The 19,505-nt window shown below is 30.7% G+C and overlaps 2 protein-coding genes across 3 annotated transcripts; both read left to right on the top strand.

Moving 5' to 3' along the window:
* The first annotated feature begins 1,222 nt into the window (after nt 1–1,222).
* Nucleotides 1,223–4,343, top strand: LOC129950983 (lipase 1-like). Its single transcript, XM_056062964.1, has 6 exons — nt 1,223–1,437; nt 1,493–1,670; nt 1,753–1,967; nt 3,416–3,556; nt 3,687–3,833; nt 3,929–4,343. The coding sequence occupies exons 1-6, from the start codon at nt 1,318–1,320 to the stop codon at nt 4,313–4,315; spliced, it is 1,188 nt and encodes a 395-aa protein (XP_055918939.1). The 5' UTR covers nt 1,223–1,317; the 3' UTR covers nt 4,316–4,343.
* Nucleotides 4,344–12,202: 7,859 nt separating this feature from the next.
* Nucleotides 12,203–14,846, top strand: LOC129951328 (lipase 1-like). Of its 2 annotated transcripts, XM_056063425.1 has the most exons (7): nt 12,203–12,493; nt 12,558–12,762; nt 12,837–13,014; nt 13,687–13,898; nt 13,973–14,116; nt 14,178–14,315; nt 14,384–14,846. In XM_056063425.1, exons 2-7 carry the CDS (start codon nt 12,577–12,579, stop codon nt 14,777–14,779), a joined length of 1,254 nt encoding a protein of 417 aa, XP_055919400.1. In that variant the 5' UTR covers nt 12,203–12,493; nt 12,558–12,576; the 3' UTR covers nt 14,780–14,846. The 2 variants fall into 2 exon arrangements, with proteins under 2 accessions (XP_055919400.1, XP_055919399.1); XM_056063424.1 differs by having other exon boundaries at nt 12,203–12,762.
* The last annotated feature ends 4,659 nt before the right edge of the window (nt 14,847–19,505 follow it).

Here is a 19,505-nt window from a genome sequence, read left to right as displayed (position 1 = left end):
TCAAAAACGTCTAGAAAGCTTCATTGATAGGTGATTCATATCAGATACAACTTCTTTAAAACAAAAAAGCACTATTGTAAGTTTTACGGCATTTACATTGAAAATAAGTAATATTTTCCAAGTTGTTAAAGCGAAATCAGTCTCGTTTGATTCTTCAAAATTATAATACTGATATTCTGTCAAGATTTCGAGCAGGAAACAATTTTCAGTTTCAAAATAACTTATGGTAAAATAAAGAACGCTAGGTGGCCCACTCTGTTCATGTTATACAAAACAAAAGTAAATCTTTTTCTAAAAGCGTTTAAAAAATCTATTATATTATGATCTCACTTTGGACTGAAATAACGAGACAAAGTGTTGTATTAATATTTATTGTATTAAAAAACAATTTTTTCTATTGAATTGATTGATTGAAGAATTTAATGTTATAAGTTGTCTTTAAACCTAGAATCTGCTTTTTAGTCATTTTCGTAGATCTTTGAACACTTAACACTTTTTAACACTTTGAAAAATATGACACGGTTAAGAATTATTTCTTTTTATTAAAATCATCATATTCAGTAAGATATCTGTTCTTACTGAAGGACTTTTTATTTTTTTGATAACATTTTTTACGCCAACACAAGTTTAAAAGTTTAAACAGGGCTTTAAAAAAACGAATTAAATTATGAGTATACAAATTAACATTTCACTAACAACCAACTTCTAGGGCATCACTTTGTCAAATCCAAAAACTTATACAATAACTTTTTAAACTGATGAGATAATCAATTAATTTAATGTTTAAAAAAAGTATTACATACATTTATAATTTTGTATGTTTGGAAAAAGTACACTAAATATAGAATATTGAATAAAATAATATTATCAAATTCGTCAAATCAGTTATGAAAAAGTTAATGAGATATTTTAAGATTTGACGCAAAGATAAAAAACAAATTAAATGCTTCGTTGAAAAGCAACCAATAAAAATCCTAAAAAAATAACATACCGGCTCATCTAGTTTATTATGAATGACTGACTTTACTCGCGACACGTATCATTTAGACTTTTTTATATTTTTTCAATTATATTAAAATCAAAACGATGATTTTATTTTATTTTTATTTTTTTAATTACTCGTTTCCAAATTGTTATACATTTATTTTATTATTATTTTATCAGAATCAATCAGTGGCACGAAAGCGTAGCTAAAAAAGTGCCATTTTATAAAAATCCAAATATACTTTAGAAAAAACTTGTTTCAGTTGCAAATTCAGTGTGTAGGGTTATAACCAGAGAATTTCAATTCTATAGAAAACTCGAAAAGGACGAAACATGATTTTCGTAGATGTTATAAGCATGATTTTTACCACATTATGGATAATTTCAAGTGCTACTGTATTGGGAAGTAATTACTATCCACCAGATGTAATTGAGGATGCAAGACTTGAAACGGTATACGGATTTGAAAAAATAAAAACAAAAGATTTTGTGAAGCATAATTCTTTAGGATCAACTTATACAAAAATACAAATATCCAGTTGAGACACATTTTATTATAACAAGTGATAAATATATTCTGAGAATGCATCGAATACCAAAACCCGGAGGCAAACCAGTTTTACTTCAACACGGTCTTTTGGATAGTTCTGCAACTTATATTCTAATGGGACCAAGTATTGGTTTAGGTAAGATATGTCAAAACTATACGGAAAATGGCAATAAGAGTTAAGCTCATGCTTTATGTATGGAAATGCTCTTCCTCTAAAGGTTATTATTTGTATGATTTGGGATATGACGTTTGGATGGGCAATGCTCGGGGTAATCGATATTCGAGGAATCACACAACCCTCAACCCGGATACTGATACTGCGTTTTGGAATTTTAGCTGGCATGAAATAGCTGTTTTTGATATTCCAGCAATGATTGATTTTATCTTAAGAAATACTGATTCTGAAAAATTGATGTACGTTGGACATTCACAGGTAAATAATAATAGTAATAATAATTAAAAAAGCATTGGACTATCAAGAGTTTTTTTTGAAAGATATCATAATTGTCTTTAATGTACGCCAGCAGGTATGCATTTTACGCTGCCGAGGGAGAAGTATCAAGCATTGTTGCGCAGATAAACATTAATACATGCCTAAATTCGAACATTTTCCATCATTTTTGTGTGCTCGAATCTGTACAAAATTTTTAATTAAAGATGTTCAATGAATCCCTCCTTCATTGGATTAGTAATAACCTTTCGAATCGATCAAGTTGTATTGGATTTATTTATGTCTGAAAACCACAAAATAATGGTGGTGTGCCCCAGGGCTCTATTTTATCTCCAACACTATTTATTATTTTTATTAATGATCTGCTGTCTGCAACTTATAATCCAATGCATTGTTTAGCTGACGATAGTACTCTTAGCTTTTCATATTCGTTTCCAGATTTGCATCCCTCTTCTTCGGTGAAACGATTGCAATAAGTGATGTCGCCAAAAATGCCGAAAGGTGTTTGGGTTTTTTAAGGCGATGCATGAAGTTTTTCTCCCCCTCTGATCTGGCTGTTGTTATCTACAAGACTTATACATCCAAAACTTAAGTATAACTCCAATCTCTGGGCTGGTGCTGCTGCAACTTATTTAAGCCTCTTGGACAGTATTAAACGTAGAGCATTTAGATTGATTGGTGATATAACCATCATAAGATCATATACGTCGCTTGAAAATCGTCGAAATGGTTCTCGTCTCACCCTCTTTTACCGTTTATGCTCTAGAGAAATATCCAGTAGCATTCCTCCCTTAAACAGCTCAACCGTAATACTCGCGCTTCTAGGAATACTCATCAATATACCTTCGAGACCAACTTCGATCGTACTGTCAAGTACAGAGATTCGTTCTTTAGCCGTACTATGCGAATGTAGAATGCCTTGCCACTGTCTTTACCAGACATTGCAATAGTTAGGAATTCAAAACCAATGTACACTGACACCTCATTTCAACCTCTCTTTCCCTTTCCTAGTACTCACACTGTGTCTACATAATAAGGGTAGTATTATCCCCTTGAGTGTGCGCTTATTATAAAAAAAAACAATGTCGAAGAAAGGCAAAAAAATGTAATTATGGTATAAAAAGGCAAAATATCATAAATATATTTGCAATCAAATATGTTTGTAGAAAGTCGATTTCATCTTCCGTTTAACCAAAAAAAGGAGAAGTTTGGAAAGTCCTATCCCTGGTTATCACAAGAATATATCAGCTCTTAAACCTAATATTCCATATATCACTTTCTTGTTTTAACATCAAATATTTGTCCGCGACCCTCGCTCGAAGAGACCAAAAGTACTTTAATTTTTCAAACTGTGACGAACAATTCTGCAATTTTGAAATCGTTTCCCTTCATCGTTAATATTTTAATAAGTTTTGTTTTCTTGCTTCCAGGGAACAACAATCTTGTTTGTTATGTGTTCCATACGTCCTGAGTACAACGATAAAATCATCGTAGGACATGCATTGGCACCAGTTGCATTTATGAAACATATCCGGACCCCGCTTTTACCACTCGGCGATAGCGCTTTTCAAGTAGGTATAAGAGATGCTGTAATTTTTGCAAATGGCGGCAAATATCTCCTTTGACATGTTGTATATTTTGCTTACAGTTTATTTACATAAATATTAGCTAGGTTTTTCAAACAAATACATATAATTTCAGCTTCCTGTTGTCAAAGCCATGATGTACGAATTACTGCCAAATTCCGATTTATTCAGAGGAACCTGCTTGAGTGGGAAAAATGCCGAAGACGTTTGCATAACTTTTTATTTTATGATCGTTGGTAAAGACGTCAAGCAGTTTAATAGAGTAAATATTTATTCTAGCGTCGATTTTTAAATGCTTAACTAAATTTTGACAAATCGGTCCCTACAGAAAGATTGTATCTGTTCCTTTTCTTTTAGACAAGATTTCCAATGGTTTTGGGTCATTTGCCTGCTGGTATTGCTACTAAGCAAGTTTTACATTATCTACAATTGATAAAATCTGATAAATTTCGACAATACGATTGTGAGCTTGATAATAAAAAGGTCTATGGACAAAATGAGCCTCCGGATTATGATCTTAAAAAAGTCACTGCACCTATTGCCTTGCATTATAGTTTGAATGACTATCTAACCGAACCTGTGGATATATTAAGACTCAGCAAGCTGCTGCCGAATGTTGTGGAAATTAATAAGTTAAAACCACCATTATGGAATCATATGGACTTTGTTTGGGCTGTGGATGCAAGAAAATTGATTTATAAGAAAATTCATGAAATAAATAAAAAGTTTTGGATTGAAAAATAGAAAAATATCAAACAAATATTTCATAAAAATTCTTAAAAAATTGAATCGATGATAATTTGTGTTAGAATTTTGAAAAACAAGAAATAAATTTTAATGATATCAAATTTTCCAGTGTTAAAAGAGCTTATGTAAGAAGTTCTGTCATTTTAAGTTATCAATTATTCCAATGGCATAAATTTACTAATTTAAATACTTTTAAATACTCTTGTTAAAAGAAAGAAAAATAGAACGAATGTCCCTCATTTTTTAATATGTAGATAAAATAATTAAAAATTAACAACAAATGACATTAGAAAATTGTTCATAATTAGATTTTGATTCCAATTATCAAATAATATTACAAAATAACGGTGTACACCCTCATTATTATATACATAACTTATTTGCATAAATTAACTATAACAATTTCTGATACATTAAAGACATTAAGAAAATTACAACAAAACAAAAATTAGTGTAAAACTAGGTTAAACAACCTTAACCCTATTCATTTGAACTTTTTTGAGGTCTTCGACGAGTGTGAAATAATACCGGCATCATAATTATTTAAATATATGGTCAAACAAATCTTCAAATAAAACCGAACCAGGCAGAGATGTACGATTATATTTATACAAAAAAAAACAATATTCATTTAGGCACATCAAAGCTGCAGTGAAGCCCAACTGGACAGGGACGGATTTAGATTTCTTAAACTCTTTTCTCTCATATTGAAAGTTGATCTCTTCTTACATTTTTGTCATATTATGATAATTGGAATCATTATAACAAAATTAAGATTCCAGTAGTTGGTATTGGGTGGATGAGATGAAAAGCTAAAACAACTTTAATCGGCTAAGGAGTTTTGGCTTTTGAGCGATGAATTTGTGACAGCAACAATTGTATTGTATTGTGTTGTATTTATTGTAGCAGAATATTCTTACATTTTTTCTTAAACTATATTGCACAATTTACAGAGTTACGGTATAAATCTACCTTACTACTGACAAATAATAAATTTTTTAATACAAGTAATGAAAAGCAACTAACAGTATATTAAAGGAAAAGCTACATAAAAACCTTCATTAAATTGTTTTGAGGATTTAGAGAGGAGAAGGGTGGGCGGTGAGGTATTTAAATCAAACCCAACTTAAAGTTTTACATATATTCATTATATGGTAAATAGTTAACAAATGGATTAATAAATAAATAAACAATTAAATAAATAAATATATAAACAAAAATAAAATAAATAAATAACAAAATATATATAAGACAGTTCAAAAACAAACAAAGAAAAAAAAAAAGAAAAATGAATAGTAAATAAATTAATGAACAAACAATAATAAACAAAAAAATAATAAATAAACAAGAAATCAAATAATTTAAATAAATAATTGATAAATAAATAAATAAATTAATAAATTAGCTATCAAATAAATAAATAAATAAATAATGAAATATATAAATAAATAAATAAATAAATAAATAAATAAATAAATAAATAAATAAATAAGTAATAAATAAGTAAATAAATAAATTAATAGATAAAGAATAAATAAATAGAAAAATAATAATAAATAACTAAATTTAAAGTAAATTATAAAATTAATATCACTAATCAGTCTTAAAAAGGAAAATAAGAAAAAAGAACGAAAATGTACTTTCAATAATAATTATATATAACTAAGAAGCTAGGTTTGAAATCAATATGTTATCTGAAGATAAACAAGATAAATTATAGCGTACATTGATTTTGTCAATTCTTTGCAGAACTGGTTCTATGTTTGACATAGCGTGAAGTTCAGCTGTTGAAAACGACCATGGAAGCTTCAGAATCATTTTTAAAACTTTATTTTGAGCTATTTGAAGTCTACGAATATGGCTTTTTGCACATATCCCCCAACACGGTGAACCATAAAACATAATTGCTTGAAAAACTGCTTTAAATATCAGGAGCTTATTATCATCACTCAGTTTAGATTTGCGGTTTATGAATGGATAAAGAGTTTTGATAGTTATATTAAACTTCTTGATTACTTCTTGTACATGCAAGCCAAAAGTTAAAGTTTTATCTAAATGAACTCCAAGATACTTAGCACTTGAACGCCATTCTGTACTTATTCCACCAACTTGAAGATTATTGCTTGGCAAGAAACAGGCTTTTCTTTTTCTTGAGAAAAAGATAGCCTGAGTCTTTGAGGCATTTATTTTTATCTTCCAATCAAACAAATAATCTTGAACTACATTAAGAGCAGATTGCAGATTTGTTTCAATAATGAAACCAACTGAATCTGATGAAAAGATACAAGTATCGTCAGCGAATATAGCTTTATCACAGTTTGTTAAACATGGAAAGTCGTAGGTAAAGATAGTGTATAAGATTGGACCTAGCACCGAGCCTTGAGGTACACCTGCCATGATATTGTAAGATTCAGAAAACCAATTATTTATTGAAACCTTAAACTTCCTTTCACACAGAAAGGATTGAATGGTCTTTATAAGGTACATTGGGAAATTGAGTCTTAAAAGTTTGTGTAATAATGCATTATGCCAAACAGTATCAAATGCTTTTTCAATGTCAAGGAGTACCATGCCCGTACTTTTACCCATTCTAAAATTATTTTTAATGTGTTTGGTAATTCGATGAACTTGATGTACTGTGCTGTGGTGAGCCCCAAAGCCAAATTGCTCAAGCGGTAAAATATTATTTCTAGTCACTTGAGACACAAGTTTACTTTTTAGAATCTGTTCGAAACATTTGCTTAGTGAGCTTAATAAACTTATTGGTCTATAATTGCTTGGTGAATTTGCACTTTTACCAGGCTTCAAAATGGGTATTATTTTGGCTGTTTTCCAAACATTAGGAAAGTAGCTCACCTTCAAACAACAGTTAAATAGGAGTTGTAAGAACTTAATTCCCGATTTTGGCAAATTACTTAAATACAAATTTTTAATACCATTAAAACCCGCAGATTTTCTTGTTTTAAGTGCCACAAGTACATCTTTGACGTCTTGAAATGAAACATGCCCATAAATATCATTTGCAGTACTTGAGTTTATAAAATTGATTGAGTCACTGACCACTGACTCAACTGTAGTATTACAAGGGATACCTGTAGCAGTCAAATGGTTTACATAAAAGGTTTCAGCCAAGGCATTCGCTTTTTCAACACTTGAAATCATTACATTATTCCCAACTTTGAAAGCTGGAATATACGTATTTTTCTTTTTGATTATTTTGACTAAATTCCAAAAAGGTTTACTCCCTTTGTCTAATCTCTGTAATTTTTGATTCCATGCTTGGTTCCTATAAGCTAAAATTGAATCTTTTATTAAGATATTAAGTACCTTAACTTCTGAATTATAATGAGGGTCTCTTGTTCTTATCCATTTTCTTCGGTTGCTGTTCCGAGTTTTTATTAGACGTAAAATGTTAGGTGGTAATAAGTTGGCCCTGTCATGACATAATATTTGTTTTTTAGGAACTGAAATGTCAACACTTTCTTCAACAGCAGTCGTGAAACAAGAAACTGCAAAGTCTATTTGTTGCTGATCGACCACATCGATTGAAGGTGCATGTATACATGTCAACTTGGATCTAATTTCTTTTTTATATCTAGACCAATTAGCATTTTTAATGTCTAATATTTCATTTTTGTTTTCATAGGTGAATCAAAAGATATTATAAGAACAGGTAAATGATCTGAACTAAGCTCGTTTATGACCATAGGTTGGTTAAAAAGATTAGGCATATTACTTAAATAAAAATTGTAATGAGTTAATGTGCTGTGAATTTAACAAATTGCTAGTAATAAAGAAAAAAGAATAATAAAAGACCGTTTGTCCCGAAATTTCTATTTATATACGTCAAAAATAATTTTATCTGAGGTATTTATTTATGTTTTTCTTCCCCATAGTGCAATAAATCCAAAGATGAAAAAAATTGGGACTACGTCTATTTCCACTCGGCCTTATCTATAAACTAATTGTTCTTAATTTCGACAAAGTATTGCATTAGTACAAAACTCAAGAACTCAAAATTTTACTCAGTCAAGTCATAAAATGTGATTCTTTAATTCTTTCCGTCTGTCTGTCTGCCCTGGGCTCTACAGATCAAAGCATTGGGTTAAATACTCAAAATTTCACTTTACAAGCGAATCTGTATCCAGAATATAAATACTTGTTTTGATGGTACTACTTAACGATCGTTTTCGAAGATTAATATTGAAATTTTGTGAGCCAGTAGCTTTTATTGGTCTACTACTTTCAATATTCATAATTTAACAATACCTGAAGAAGCATTTTTTGTTTAGTACTGCAAAAAATCTAGAATATTGAAGAGTGTTCTAGATTCAGCTAAAATAATAATAATTTCCACTTTTCTATTAAATAAAACTACAAATCTTTGGATGTTTGCCAATTGGTCCAATCATTGAAAATTTTAAACTAAATTTTGAAATATATAGTATTCTATTTGAGCTTTTTTTTAATTTCAATATTTATGGCCGAATTAGGCCTGTTTATGTTTCTCAGATTTCTCTTTGAATTTAGCGTTAGAAAATTCTTGAGAAATCGAAAAATAAAAATTCAGTTCTCAGATTTCTGAAAGAGAATTGTTTTATATTTTCTGAAAATTCGAAAATCTCTGATAGAAATATAAATTGGAAAATTTAATACATAGTTAGGAGGCCAATAGAACTTCTGATAAAAGTACCTGTCAAACCAGCTTTCATGCTAATGACATTTTTTGACTTTTGTCAAGTATAAACTTTGTCAAATCAAATAGTAAACTTTTATTTCCAATATTTTGCACTTTGTTCGTCGAACTTATAAAATAATGGCATTCCTATCGAATTCTATAAGAATTGTTCTCTTGAATTTCTCGAGCGTGTGTTGGGGTTTTTAAACTAAATGTTTACAGAAGAGAAATTTCAAAGCCACTTTCGTTTGGCTACAATATTTCCTACATTTAAAAAGGGTAGTCCGAGTTCACCAGAAAAAGTAAAGGCATTTCCGTTCTGAGCTCACTAAGAAAACAGTTTGCACAAATGTTGTACGTTTGTACGTGCTTGTGAATTGGATTGAAAGAAATAGTTTGGTAAGTCGATATTAGGGTGGGTTTACGGGCGGGCCTTTCAACTATTCATCAAATTATTGATCTTACGAGCGTTGCCAGGCGTTTTATCGACAAAAAGGGCCCCTATACATTTTTTTCGTCCCTTTAAAGCTATTTTTGATACCATCAACAGAAGATCACTTTTATATAGGCTAGCAGTTATTGGTCTTTTAACCAAATTTATTTGGATTTATGAAAAACTTTTATTAAATACGTCTCCAATGGTTTGTAATGGTACATCTTTGTCAAAATACTTTAAACCGAAACAGGTGTTCCACAAGGTTGTATATTGAGTCTGCTGATGTTCGCTCTTTTTATCAATGATATTGAAATAAATTAACGGAAGGCGTCAACTAAGACGATTTATCTTTCAAAATTTTGCTCTATGCTAATGACCTGGTGGTGTTCTCTGACATTGCAGCTTCAGATAAATAAACTTAAACAATATTGCGATTCGTGGGATCTCAAAATCAACATTTCTAAATATAAAATTATGATTTTTAAACCTCAAAACCGTTCAGATAATAATGTACGAAATTGGACATTAGATGGTACCACTATTGAAGTTGTAAGCGAGTATAAATATCTTCGTTTTACTATCACTCATCATTTGAACATCAAAAATCATATTCAAGAGAAACTGGTACTAGCCAAATCAGCTATGAGCTCAATGTGGTCACAATTTTTTCAAGAATCTTCGTGGACTCAACATCGAAATTTAAGGTTTTTGAGGCTACCGTGAACAGTTGCTTTTGTTATGGGAATCAAGTGTATGGATACCAATTTCTAGAGGATATGGAAGTTATTTCAAGATACTTTTTCAAAAGAATCTTCCAGCTGTAGCGGAGCATGCTTAATTACCCCATATATGTTAGAAATTTAAAGGACAACGCAAACTATCTCATTAAAGCTATGCATAGACCTGATAGTAATCTGCACAAGCAAATCCTGCTTATAACACTTCATTGTGGATATTCCCCTTTTAGAAATTGGCATGCTCTTGCCACAGCTTATAATTTAGCAATAAATGTAAATGCAAACAACATAGAAGAATGGAGAAATACTTTTTACAACTGCATTTCAATAGTTGACGATAGTTGAGCTCAACTATACAGGCCACATAGAACTGACATAGATGCAATTTGTTCACTCTGCAATTCATACCAAAATAAAGATGTTAACCATTTTTTAGCAACTTGTCCTATTTTACAAGAAATCTGAATACTTTATTTTGATAAAAGCTTCTCTTCGTCGGAAAAATGTTTAGGTTGGAAACTGCTGGTACGCTTGTCTCCCAAGCAAATAATTACAGAAATTCTTATTTGAGTCTGTTTTGAAGTATCTATTTAAAAAAAAAACAAAAAAAAATTATTTTCAGCTAAACTAAAATCCATTTTCTCCGAGACCTTTCCACTTCTTCGCCATTTTCGGTTAAACAAAAATTAATTAAACTTAACATTTTGAACAGTCATTTAAAGTACCTAACTGTTATTTGTTTTCTTTATTCATAGTAACACATATTTATTGTTAACTATTCTTATTCTTCTTTAAATTACTTTGCCACTTTACCAAAACAACATTGAAAAAATTGATCACATTTTTATAATATTATTTAAACATGTTCTTTATTTTATATTCTATAATTGTATATTCTTTTTTATTAAAGTAAATGTTTTGATAATATTGAGCAGACGGCTCCAATGCCATGCTTGTAAGTTTTTTCTATTGTAAATTATATACATCCTTTTTAATGAATAAAGATTTATCTATCTAAAAAAAAATATTCTATTAACATGGTTCCTTATTATGTAAAATTTTCGTTTTTGCTGATTGATTTTTGAAAAAGCGTGTATTTATTTGAAGACTTTTAAGCTCGGTTGTTAAAATTAATATTTCCATGAATTGTAATTTGATTTTGTATTTTCCTATTAAAAACAAAAATTACAATAATATAATCAAGTGAAATTAAAAATATTATGGAAAATACTTACATATTGTCAGAATACCTTAGATATTTGTATATATTTTAACAGTAATAGCAACATTGATTAAAAGAAAAAACATATCCTTAATGAAAAATCGATATTGCTGTCACATTTCTAAATATTAACTAAAACAAAACTAATTACTCAAATGGAAAAATACTAACAATTTCTATTGTTTAACTTGTTCGTTCCATAAAGTTATGTAAAATATATTTCTTTGTTGCCTACTATCTTCTTGAGGGTATTTTCCATTTAAATAAACAAAGCAAAGTTTTTATTTTGCTATTTAGAACTTGTAAGGGAATATCTTCTAAGATTAATAATGCTTGATTGAATTAACTGATGAAATTTCCTTAAGTTTAATGTCATTTGTCCATGTTATGAAAAAAAAAACAAAATAATTCTCAACAACCAACTAATATTTTTCGAAAATCAAATTATTTGGTTAATGGGGGAGCTTATAGTACTCAAGGCTATAATAAATAAGGAGTTAAGAAGACATTAGTATATAAAACTAAAAAAAAAAGAATTAATAACCACCCAACTTACCTAAGTTTACCTTAAAAAAGAAGTACACATCTTCAAATAAAACACATTACCACCAGTAGATTTATTTTGGATGGTGTTTTCGTATCGTTTTATTTATCGCGGTGTTATTCCTCAACTTCCCCGCCTTATTATCTCTCTGTCAACGGCATACCTATATAGTCTAGTTGGTGGCATGCCTCAAGCAAAACGATAGGTATAAATAACTACCGTCTGACATTCACAAAAATAATATTGAGCTACATGATCATAGGCTACTATTATAATATAATGGGTGCTGACAACAACTGACAATAATAATAATTATTATACAAGAAAAAAAAACTTATTTGGAGTTCATCTGCCTTCATCCAAATTTTCACTTTTTATTTTGTTGCTTTTTGTTGTTTTCACTCTTGTTTATTTTTATATAAATATATATTTTTTTAAATTTATTCAAATTTAATCCAACATTGTCGTTGTGCGTTTGCCGTTTATCAGTGTCCGTCAGTCATCGTTATCGTCTTTGTGTCGCGTCGTCGTCGTGTTGGTGTTAATCGGTCGGTGGTGGTAAATTAAAAGAAATAAATAATAAGAAGTAATTTGTCGATCTATATTATTATTATTTTATTAGTTGTGCCTTGGACATCATAATGAAAGTAATGTCATTACGTCGTCGCCGGAATGCACTGTGTGCAATAATTTTAATTATCAATAGTTTATCATATGTGATGGGTGCGGAAGAAGAAGATTATGATGGTAGTTTGGAAGAGGAGGAGGAAGATTCGGGGGAGAAAGTTACAAGGAAGAGTATAAGGGAGGATTCAACGTTAAAAGTTGTATGTTTTCTAATTTAATAAAAATATTTTGTTTAAAAAAAAAAACATTAATGTTTCAACTTAAATATTTTAAGGATAAATTAATTGCAAAATATGGATATGAATCGGAAGTGCATGAAGTAACAACGGAAGATGGTTACATTTTAAAAATGCACAGAATTCGAAATACGGGCAAGCAGCCTGTGTTCCTGCAACATGGTTTAGTAGATAGTTCAGCTGGCTATGTTATTATGGGACCAAATGTCAGTTTAGGTAAGTAAACTGCATTCAAAACAATATTTTCATTATGTACACATAAAAAGGTTGGGCCAAATACAAGTTCACTTTCGAAAATGGAATAAAATTAACAAAATTAAATTTCATTTTAAGGAATGAAGCCATTCAAGCGGCTGGCTTCTTAAAAATACATCCCATCAATGTAAGTTTCAAAACCTTCTTGATGATTTGGGGCCGTAGTTATCGGATTGCCTAAGGGCTTCAATCGTTTCCGAATTGTTGACATAATTCTTGTCTTCAATTTCATTAAAAACAAAGCTAGTTATCATGGTTTCATAACGACCACCTCATTTTCCAAATAAACTACTTTAAAAATGCCATCATTCCACCATGCACATCCAACTGTCCCACTGTATGAATGCAAAAGATGATGTTTTTGTATGTACGCATCGAGATCGATGGTGAGTTGATGTCCTTTATGAATTAACGCCCATACCTTCCGCCAACTACTCTAACAGTGTCACGAACTTTTTTAACAAGCATGCGTAAAGCAAAACTTCTTTTTAAAAAATTAGGCGTATTGGGCTAAAAAATTACTCAATTTCGAAATAAGGTTTTGAGCCAAGCATCTTAGAGTCCAGTCTAAAAACAAAAACCATGAAGTAACTCATTAACTTGAAAAATACTGATTTGCTTACGCCTTTCTAGCATACCTCCTGGCAGACCTTAACTATGATGTTTGGCTTGGAAATGCACGTGGAAATCGATATTCAAGAAATCACACAACATTAGATCCAGATGAGTCAAAATTTTGGGATTTCAGTTGGCATGAAATTGGAATGTATGATTTGCCAGCTATGATTGATTATGTTTTGCTAACGACTGGATTCAAACGAATACAATATATTGGACATTCTCAAGTAAATTATACAAATTCTTTATTTTTTTTAAACAAATTCTAATAATCAATTTCTATTAATGGTTTTTAATAAAGGGTTGCACATCATTTTTTGTGATGTGTTCTATGCGACCGGAATACAATCGAAAAATCATATCAATGCATGCTCTAGCACCAGCAGCTTACCTTTCCGATACCGAAGATCATCCTTATATTAAAGTCATAGATTTATATTTAAAGGTAAAAACATTGCAATTTTTATACAAATTTTGAAAACCTACATAATATTCGGTTTTTTTAGAGTCTAGTTGGAAGTTCAATAAGAGAACTCTTTACTGGTGAATTCAGATTTCTCTGCAGTGTTACCAAAGAAACTCGACAAACTTGCATTGAGGCAATATTTACAATAGCTGGTCGTGATGAAGAAGAATTCAATGAGGTATAATGTTTAATGTATTTCTTTTGTTAGCATATTTTCCTATTAACACTTGTTTTTCTTATATTTAGAAAATGTTTCCAGTAGTACTTGGTCACTATCCAGCGGGTGCATCAGCAAAACAAATAAAACATTTTGTTCAAATTATCAAAACAAATCGATTTGCTCCGTATAGTTATAGTGTTTCGAAAAATTTAGCACTTTATAAGGAGCATCTACCACCGAAATATGATTTAACTAAAGTTAAAGTTCCAGTTTATTTGTATTATTCATTAAATGATTTACTTGTTCAGCCAAGTAATGTGGAACAATTGTTTAGAGATCTTGGAAATCCTGTTTCGAAATATTTAGTACCTTATAAGGAATTCAATCATATGGACTTTTTATGGGCATCGAATGTTAGAATATTACTCTATGATGAAGTCATAAGGAATTTGAAGAAATTGAGAGCATTGGAATTGGAATAATATTTTTGAACTACATACATACATATATTTATTTTAATAATAAAACTTAAAGTGCTATTTATCATAATGTTTGTGTTTTTATTTAGTAGATTAAAGATTTGATCAATTGTGTTATGCAACAAATAATTAGTGGTTTCAAGTTTGCTTGTCAGCTCTTTTGTTTTAAGAGCGTTAATACATTAACATTTGTATCTTTTACTTGAAATTTGCCAAATTTTCGAGTTTTAAAATTATAGCAACAATTCATACTAAATACAATCAAATAATAAAGAATTGTTTCTTTTAAAATTTGAGTATAGAGCTAATAATGTCTGATATTTATTTAAAAATCTTAACCAAAGTATACTTTTAGGAATTTATAACTCTATTGCGTCCAATAGTGCTCTATGAATTAAACAGTTTGACAATTCAAGATGTCTACAGACACATTACGTACCAATAAAATAAACATTTGAATAGAATTTTCAAAACTAACAGAATTTTTTTAAAAGATGAAGTAATTTTCAGAATGTTAAAAAAGAAAACAAATTCTTTTCACGTAAAAACTTAAATGTTTAAGAAATAAATTCAGATCTAAAGGGGAGTTCAAATTTCTATTTTGTTCTACGGAAATTTCAAAAGATACAAGAAGAAAACATTATATTCTTAATTGTAAGATTACACAACTTTATAAATGGTTTGGCCGAAGGCCGTCTACCAGACTGACATTTTTTTTACTTTATACGTACGAAAAAAAGCTAATAAAATACAATTAAATAAAATAATCTTTATAATTTTCAAACTTTAAAACCTTAAAAATTTCCTCAACTAGTCTGGTTCTATAGCGAAGAGCGTTCAATGAGTATTCATACAGAAGGTCCCAACCTAGTTCTCCATTCAAGATGATGCTTTCGGAACTCCTTGAGTATTTAACAAACTCCCAGAAAATGAAATATATCTTCGCGTTCTTTGCGATGGAATGAATAGCAATTCTGGACGGTGAGGAATGTAGTTCAAATTTATGAGTTCACTTCTTACTTTAAATAACAAGCTGATTTTTTGTAAACTGTTTTTGGCCAAGAAGAAGGTAATTGTGATTCAAAAAATGGTTTACTTTACTGTAGTAAGATCTGTAAATATGTGCTTCAGCTTCACTTATAAACTTATCGTACATCAAGTTGCCGACTTTTTTCAGCAAGTCAAAATTCAAGCACCTCGATACTTTCGGCTGCTAATATTGAAAAAGTAGTTGAGCATTCAATTGCCAGCTTCTTCCACTCTTTAACAAACGAAATTTCAGAATTGATAGTTTGTAGCGTCGTTTCAAGATAAAACATATAGTTTGTCGCCGTACTTGGCACCTTGAAAGTACTTTCAATTAAAAAAAACGGAGGAACTTTCCACAGCTTTAAACTATCGATACCCCCATACTTGCGCTCCGTAAAACAGTATTGCAATTGCGGTAGCTCGAAATATTATGTGTTTAGCTATGTGTTAAATGCTATTTCTTAAAATGCAACCTCTCCACACAGGACACATAGCAGGATTCCGTTAATTTGTATTGTAAATATTTTTCTAGATTCAAGTTAAATGCAATCAAAACTCCCAGATACTTGTATTTCCTTACTATTTCTATCGGTCAAACGTCCACTTCTCAATCCTGGAATATCTCCCACCACCGTTTGTGGTGTGGAAGCCTATTTATCATAAGCTCCATCCCGTCTATAGTTTCAGTTAGGAAAGCTATATCGTCCGCGAACATCCACCTTTCACCGAATCAGTTATGTCTTTTATGTATAAGATAAAGAGAAGAGTACGTTTAACGCCCATTGACGTACCAAACTAATCTGAAAGAGAATTTCCATCCCAAACTCGTGCGAAATTTTCTTCGTACATGGCTCTCATTGACAGATATATGTCTTTCAATAGGAAATGTCTTACAATGGAAAGGGTTATTATTACAATTTACACTTAATCGCCAACCATGCGATGATGAAATCCATCTTCTCAATGATGGATAAAAGTAAAAACCTGCACTTTTAAGAAAAGATCGCAAAAATGTTTTGTAATTAAATTTTTCCTAACATTAAGTTTAACTCTTATCGCCAAGTAAGTCGTTTTAAGTTTTTCTACAAAACGTCACAAGAAAAAGATGTCAAAAGGCAGAGATGGAACTAGGTACATTTTAATTTTCGACACATCGGAATTGTAAGGCAAGTATTGCATTCGTAAAAGGCTTTGAACTCGTGATTTCGATCAAACACGAAATTAGGATTGTAGATAAGTTGAAGAACAGCTCAAACCATTGGGTTGACTGACTTTTAACCTGAAAATAGAGGTTATAATGTTTTTTTGGGATGTTTAAAAAATGTAATTTTTTTCCAAAGTCCGTATTTTGAAAATGGGTCATCATTTTTTACGAAAATCAAATTAAGTCGTATCAATAATAAGTTCTAAGAAACTGTATATTAAAAATGTATGTGAATTAAAATTAAAAATTGTACATATGCATGATTAAATTTTAAGCAAAAGCTCTTATGGTCTTTGAAAAAATGGTTAATTAAATGGCATTTAAATTTTTTAAGACAAATTTTATTTATAGTAGATTTTTCAATAAGGGTTAGTAGATGTTGAAATTGAATAAAACAAGGTGTGTGAGGTATTAGCAAAATTATTTTTTTATTTGAAAGGTGCATGTTTGCCATTAAGTGTAGAATATGACATCATTCAAATGCCGCCTCGGCTTCTTACGGTGGCACGGATCCTATCCGAGTGGTCCAATTTTCAATAACTCTTCCGCATAGATCCGGCTGAATTTGAGTGATGGCCTGTGTTATATTCACCTTTAGGGCGTAGCGTCGGTTGATTTTGGCTAATTTGCTAAGACCTGCGACATTAAGAAACCCCACAGGAAAAAGTCAAGTGGAGTCAAATCACATGCCCTTGGTCGCCAATTCACATTACCCTCTTCGATAGATAACCTTCAATCAAATAACCCCCAAATCGTTTATGCAAAATGTCAATCGTGGCGTTAGTTGTGTGGCACGTAGCACCGCGTCACGCCGTCCTGCTGGAAGCATACGAAATTAGTTATTATCATTATGTAGCGCTCGCTGTTGATGGTGACCGCCTCACTAACGTCGTTTTCAAAAAAGTACGGACTAATTACACCGCACCGCCGCTGGCCACAATCCACACCAAACGGTCATGTTCAAGTCTGTGAAAGGCCAACTTCTTGTGCACGGCTAGGAATAGACTGCTTTTGATTCTGCTGTACACTTTCACGGACCGCGGTGATGTTCTCGGCCGATCTTGCTTTCCTTGAGCCGACGGGTGTTGGCTGATTGTTTACTGAACCGGTCACCTCAAATTTTATTACCGAACGTTGAAGAGTCGACTGTGAAGGGCCATTCGTCTACCGTAAAATGGACACTCATTTTGATACTAAAGTTTTATCATTTGAACGTGCTGTTCAATCCTGTAACTTGCCATGATTATTTGACATAAACAACTGAATAATAAACAAAAGATTTAACAGACGTCACCAAAACAAAGTGGTTGCCACAGGGCTCCAAAATCGACCGGCGGTGGCGCCATGCCAATTGAAAAACCATCAAGTTGAATTTTAATAATAAGTACTTTTTGTAAACAAAGTCTTTCGATACAGGAGCAAGTTCGTGCGATCTAATCGTTTACTTTATTCTTCTAAATAAATATCAATGCAGTTTTGTTAAAGTTTGTCTATAATCTGCAAAGCGAGTGGTTTCAAATTCAATACTAAACATAAAAATCCAAAAGATGTCAAAAAACGGACCAGTTAAATTTTTGTTTAGTAGCTTTGACTTTGGAGCAAAATATTATTTTTTTTTTTAATAAATTGGTTCTCTACGAGAATTTTTTTTAAATCTGAAACTGCAAAACAGTTTTTTCAAAACAGCATGAGTTAAATTCTTTAAATACATTGTTTTATTTAGTTTGAAAAATAAAAATCCTTTTTTGGAGTTTTCTTTTGTTAATAGTCTTCTATTAAAAATAGTTTTTTTTGAAATAATGCATATTCAAGTGTGATTTGTAATCTGGCAATACTTTTTTTGAATTTAGCCTTTTTGAGAGCTGTCGCTTGATTTATGTTTCATTTGATTTCCCATTTCGTAATTTATAGACTTACTGAACAGCGTTTACAAATTGTGCAAAGTTATTAAAAAAATAATGGTTTTTAGACGATGGAAGCCTTGAAAGAGAGTATTTGGTGTATTATTACTGACATATGGCTATGGCCCTAACTGGTGCTTTAAGTGGTCGAACATTTTCTTCTTGAATGGAATTTATTCGGAACAGCCGCAGGGCGCCGCCGCCGCTCCACTTGCCCAAATTAATTAATAGCAAAACTTAAATTTTATAATAAAGCTGAATTCTGGGCCATAACATTGAAAACCACGGCATATTTATACTTTGAAACCTTTTCTTACTTTCCTATCAGTTGTATCGATATTTTCGTATTTTTTCAAGTGTACCTATCATAAGTATTTATAGCAATTCAAATTCTGCATAAGTACACGAATATACCATCTTTTTATGTAACATCGTTGCATAAAAGCCTGCGTTAACACTGATAACCATAACATTTGCTTATTTTTGAAACTATCGAATTTGATTTAGAAAAAATTAGTATTTATGTTTAAGGTTCATTTAAAAGTTAAGTTTTATAATTTAAAATATTGATTTAGATTAAACGTTTTCAACATAC

The sequence above is a fragment of the Eupeodes corollae genome, chromosome 3, assembly GCF_945859685.1.
Source record: "Eupeodes corollae chromosome 3, idEupCoro1.1, whole genome shotgun sequence".
NCBI lineage: Eukaryota > Metazoa > Arthropoda > Insecta > Diptera > Syrphidae > Eupeodes > Eupeodes corollae.
This window is presented reverse-complemented; position numbering and strand designations above follow the sequence as displayed.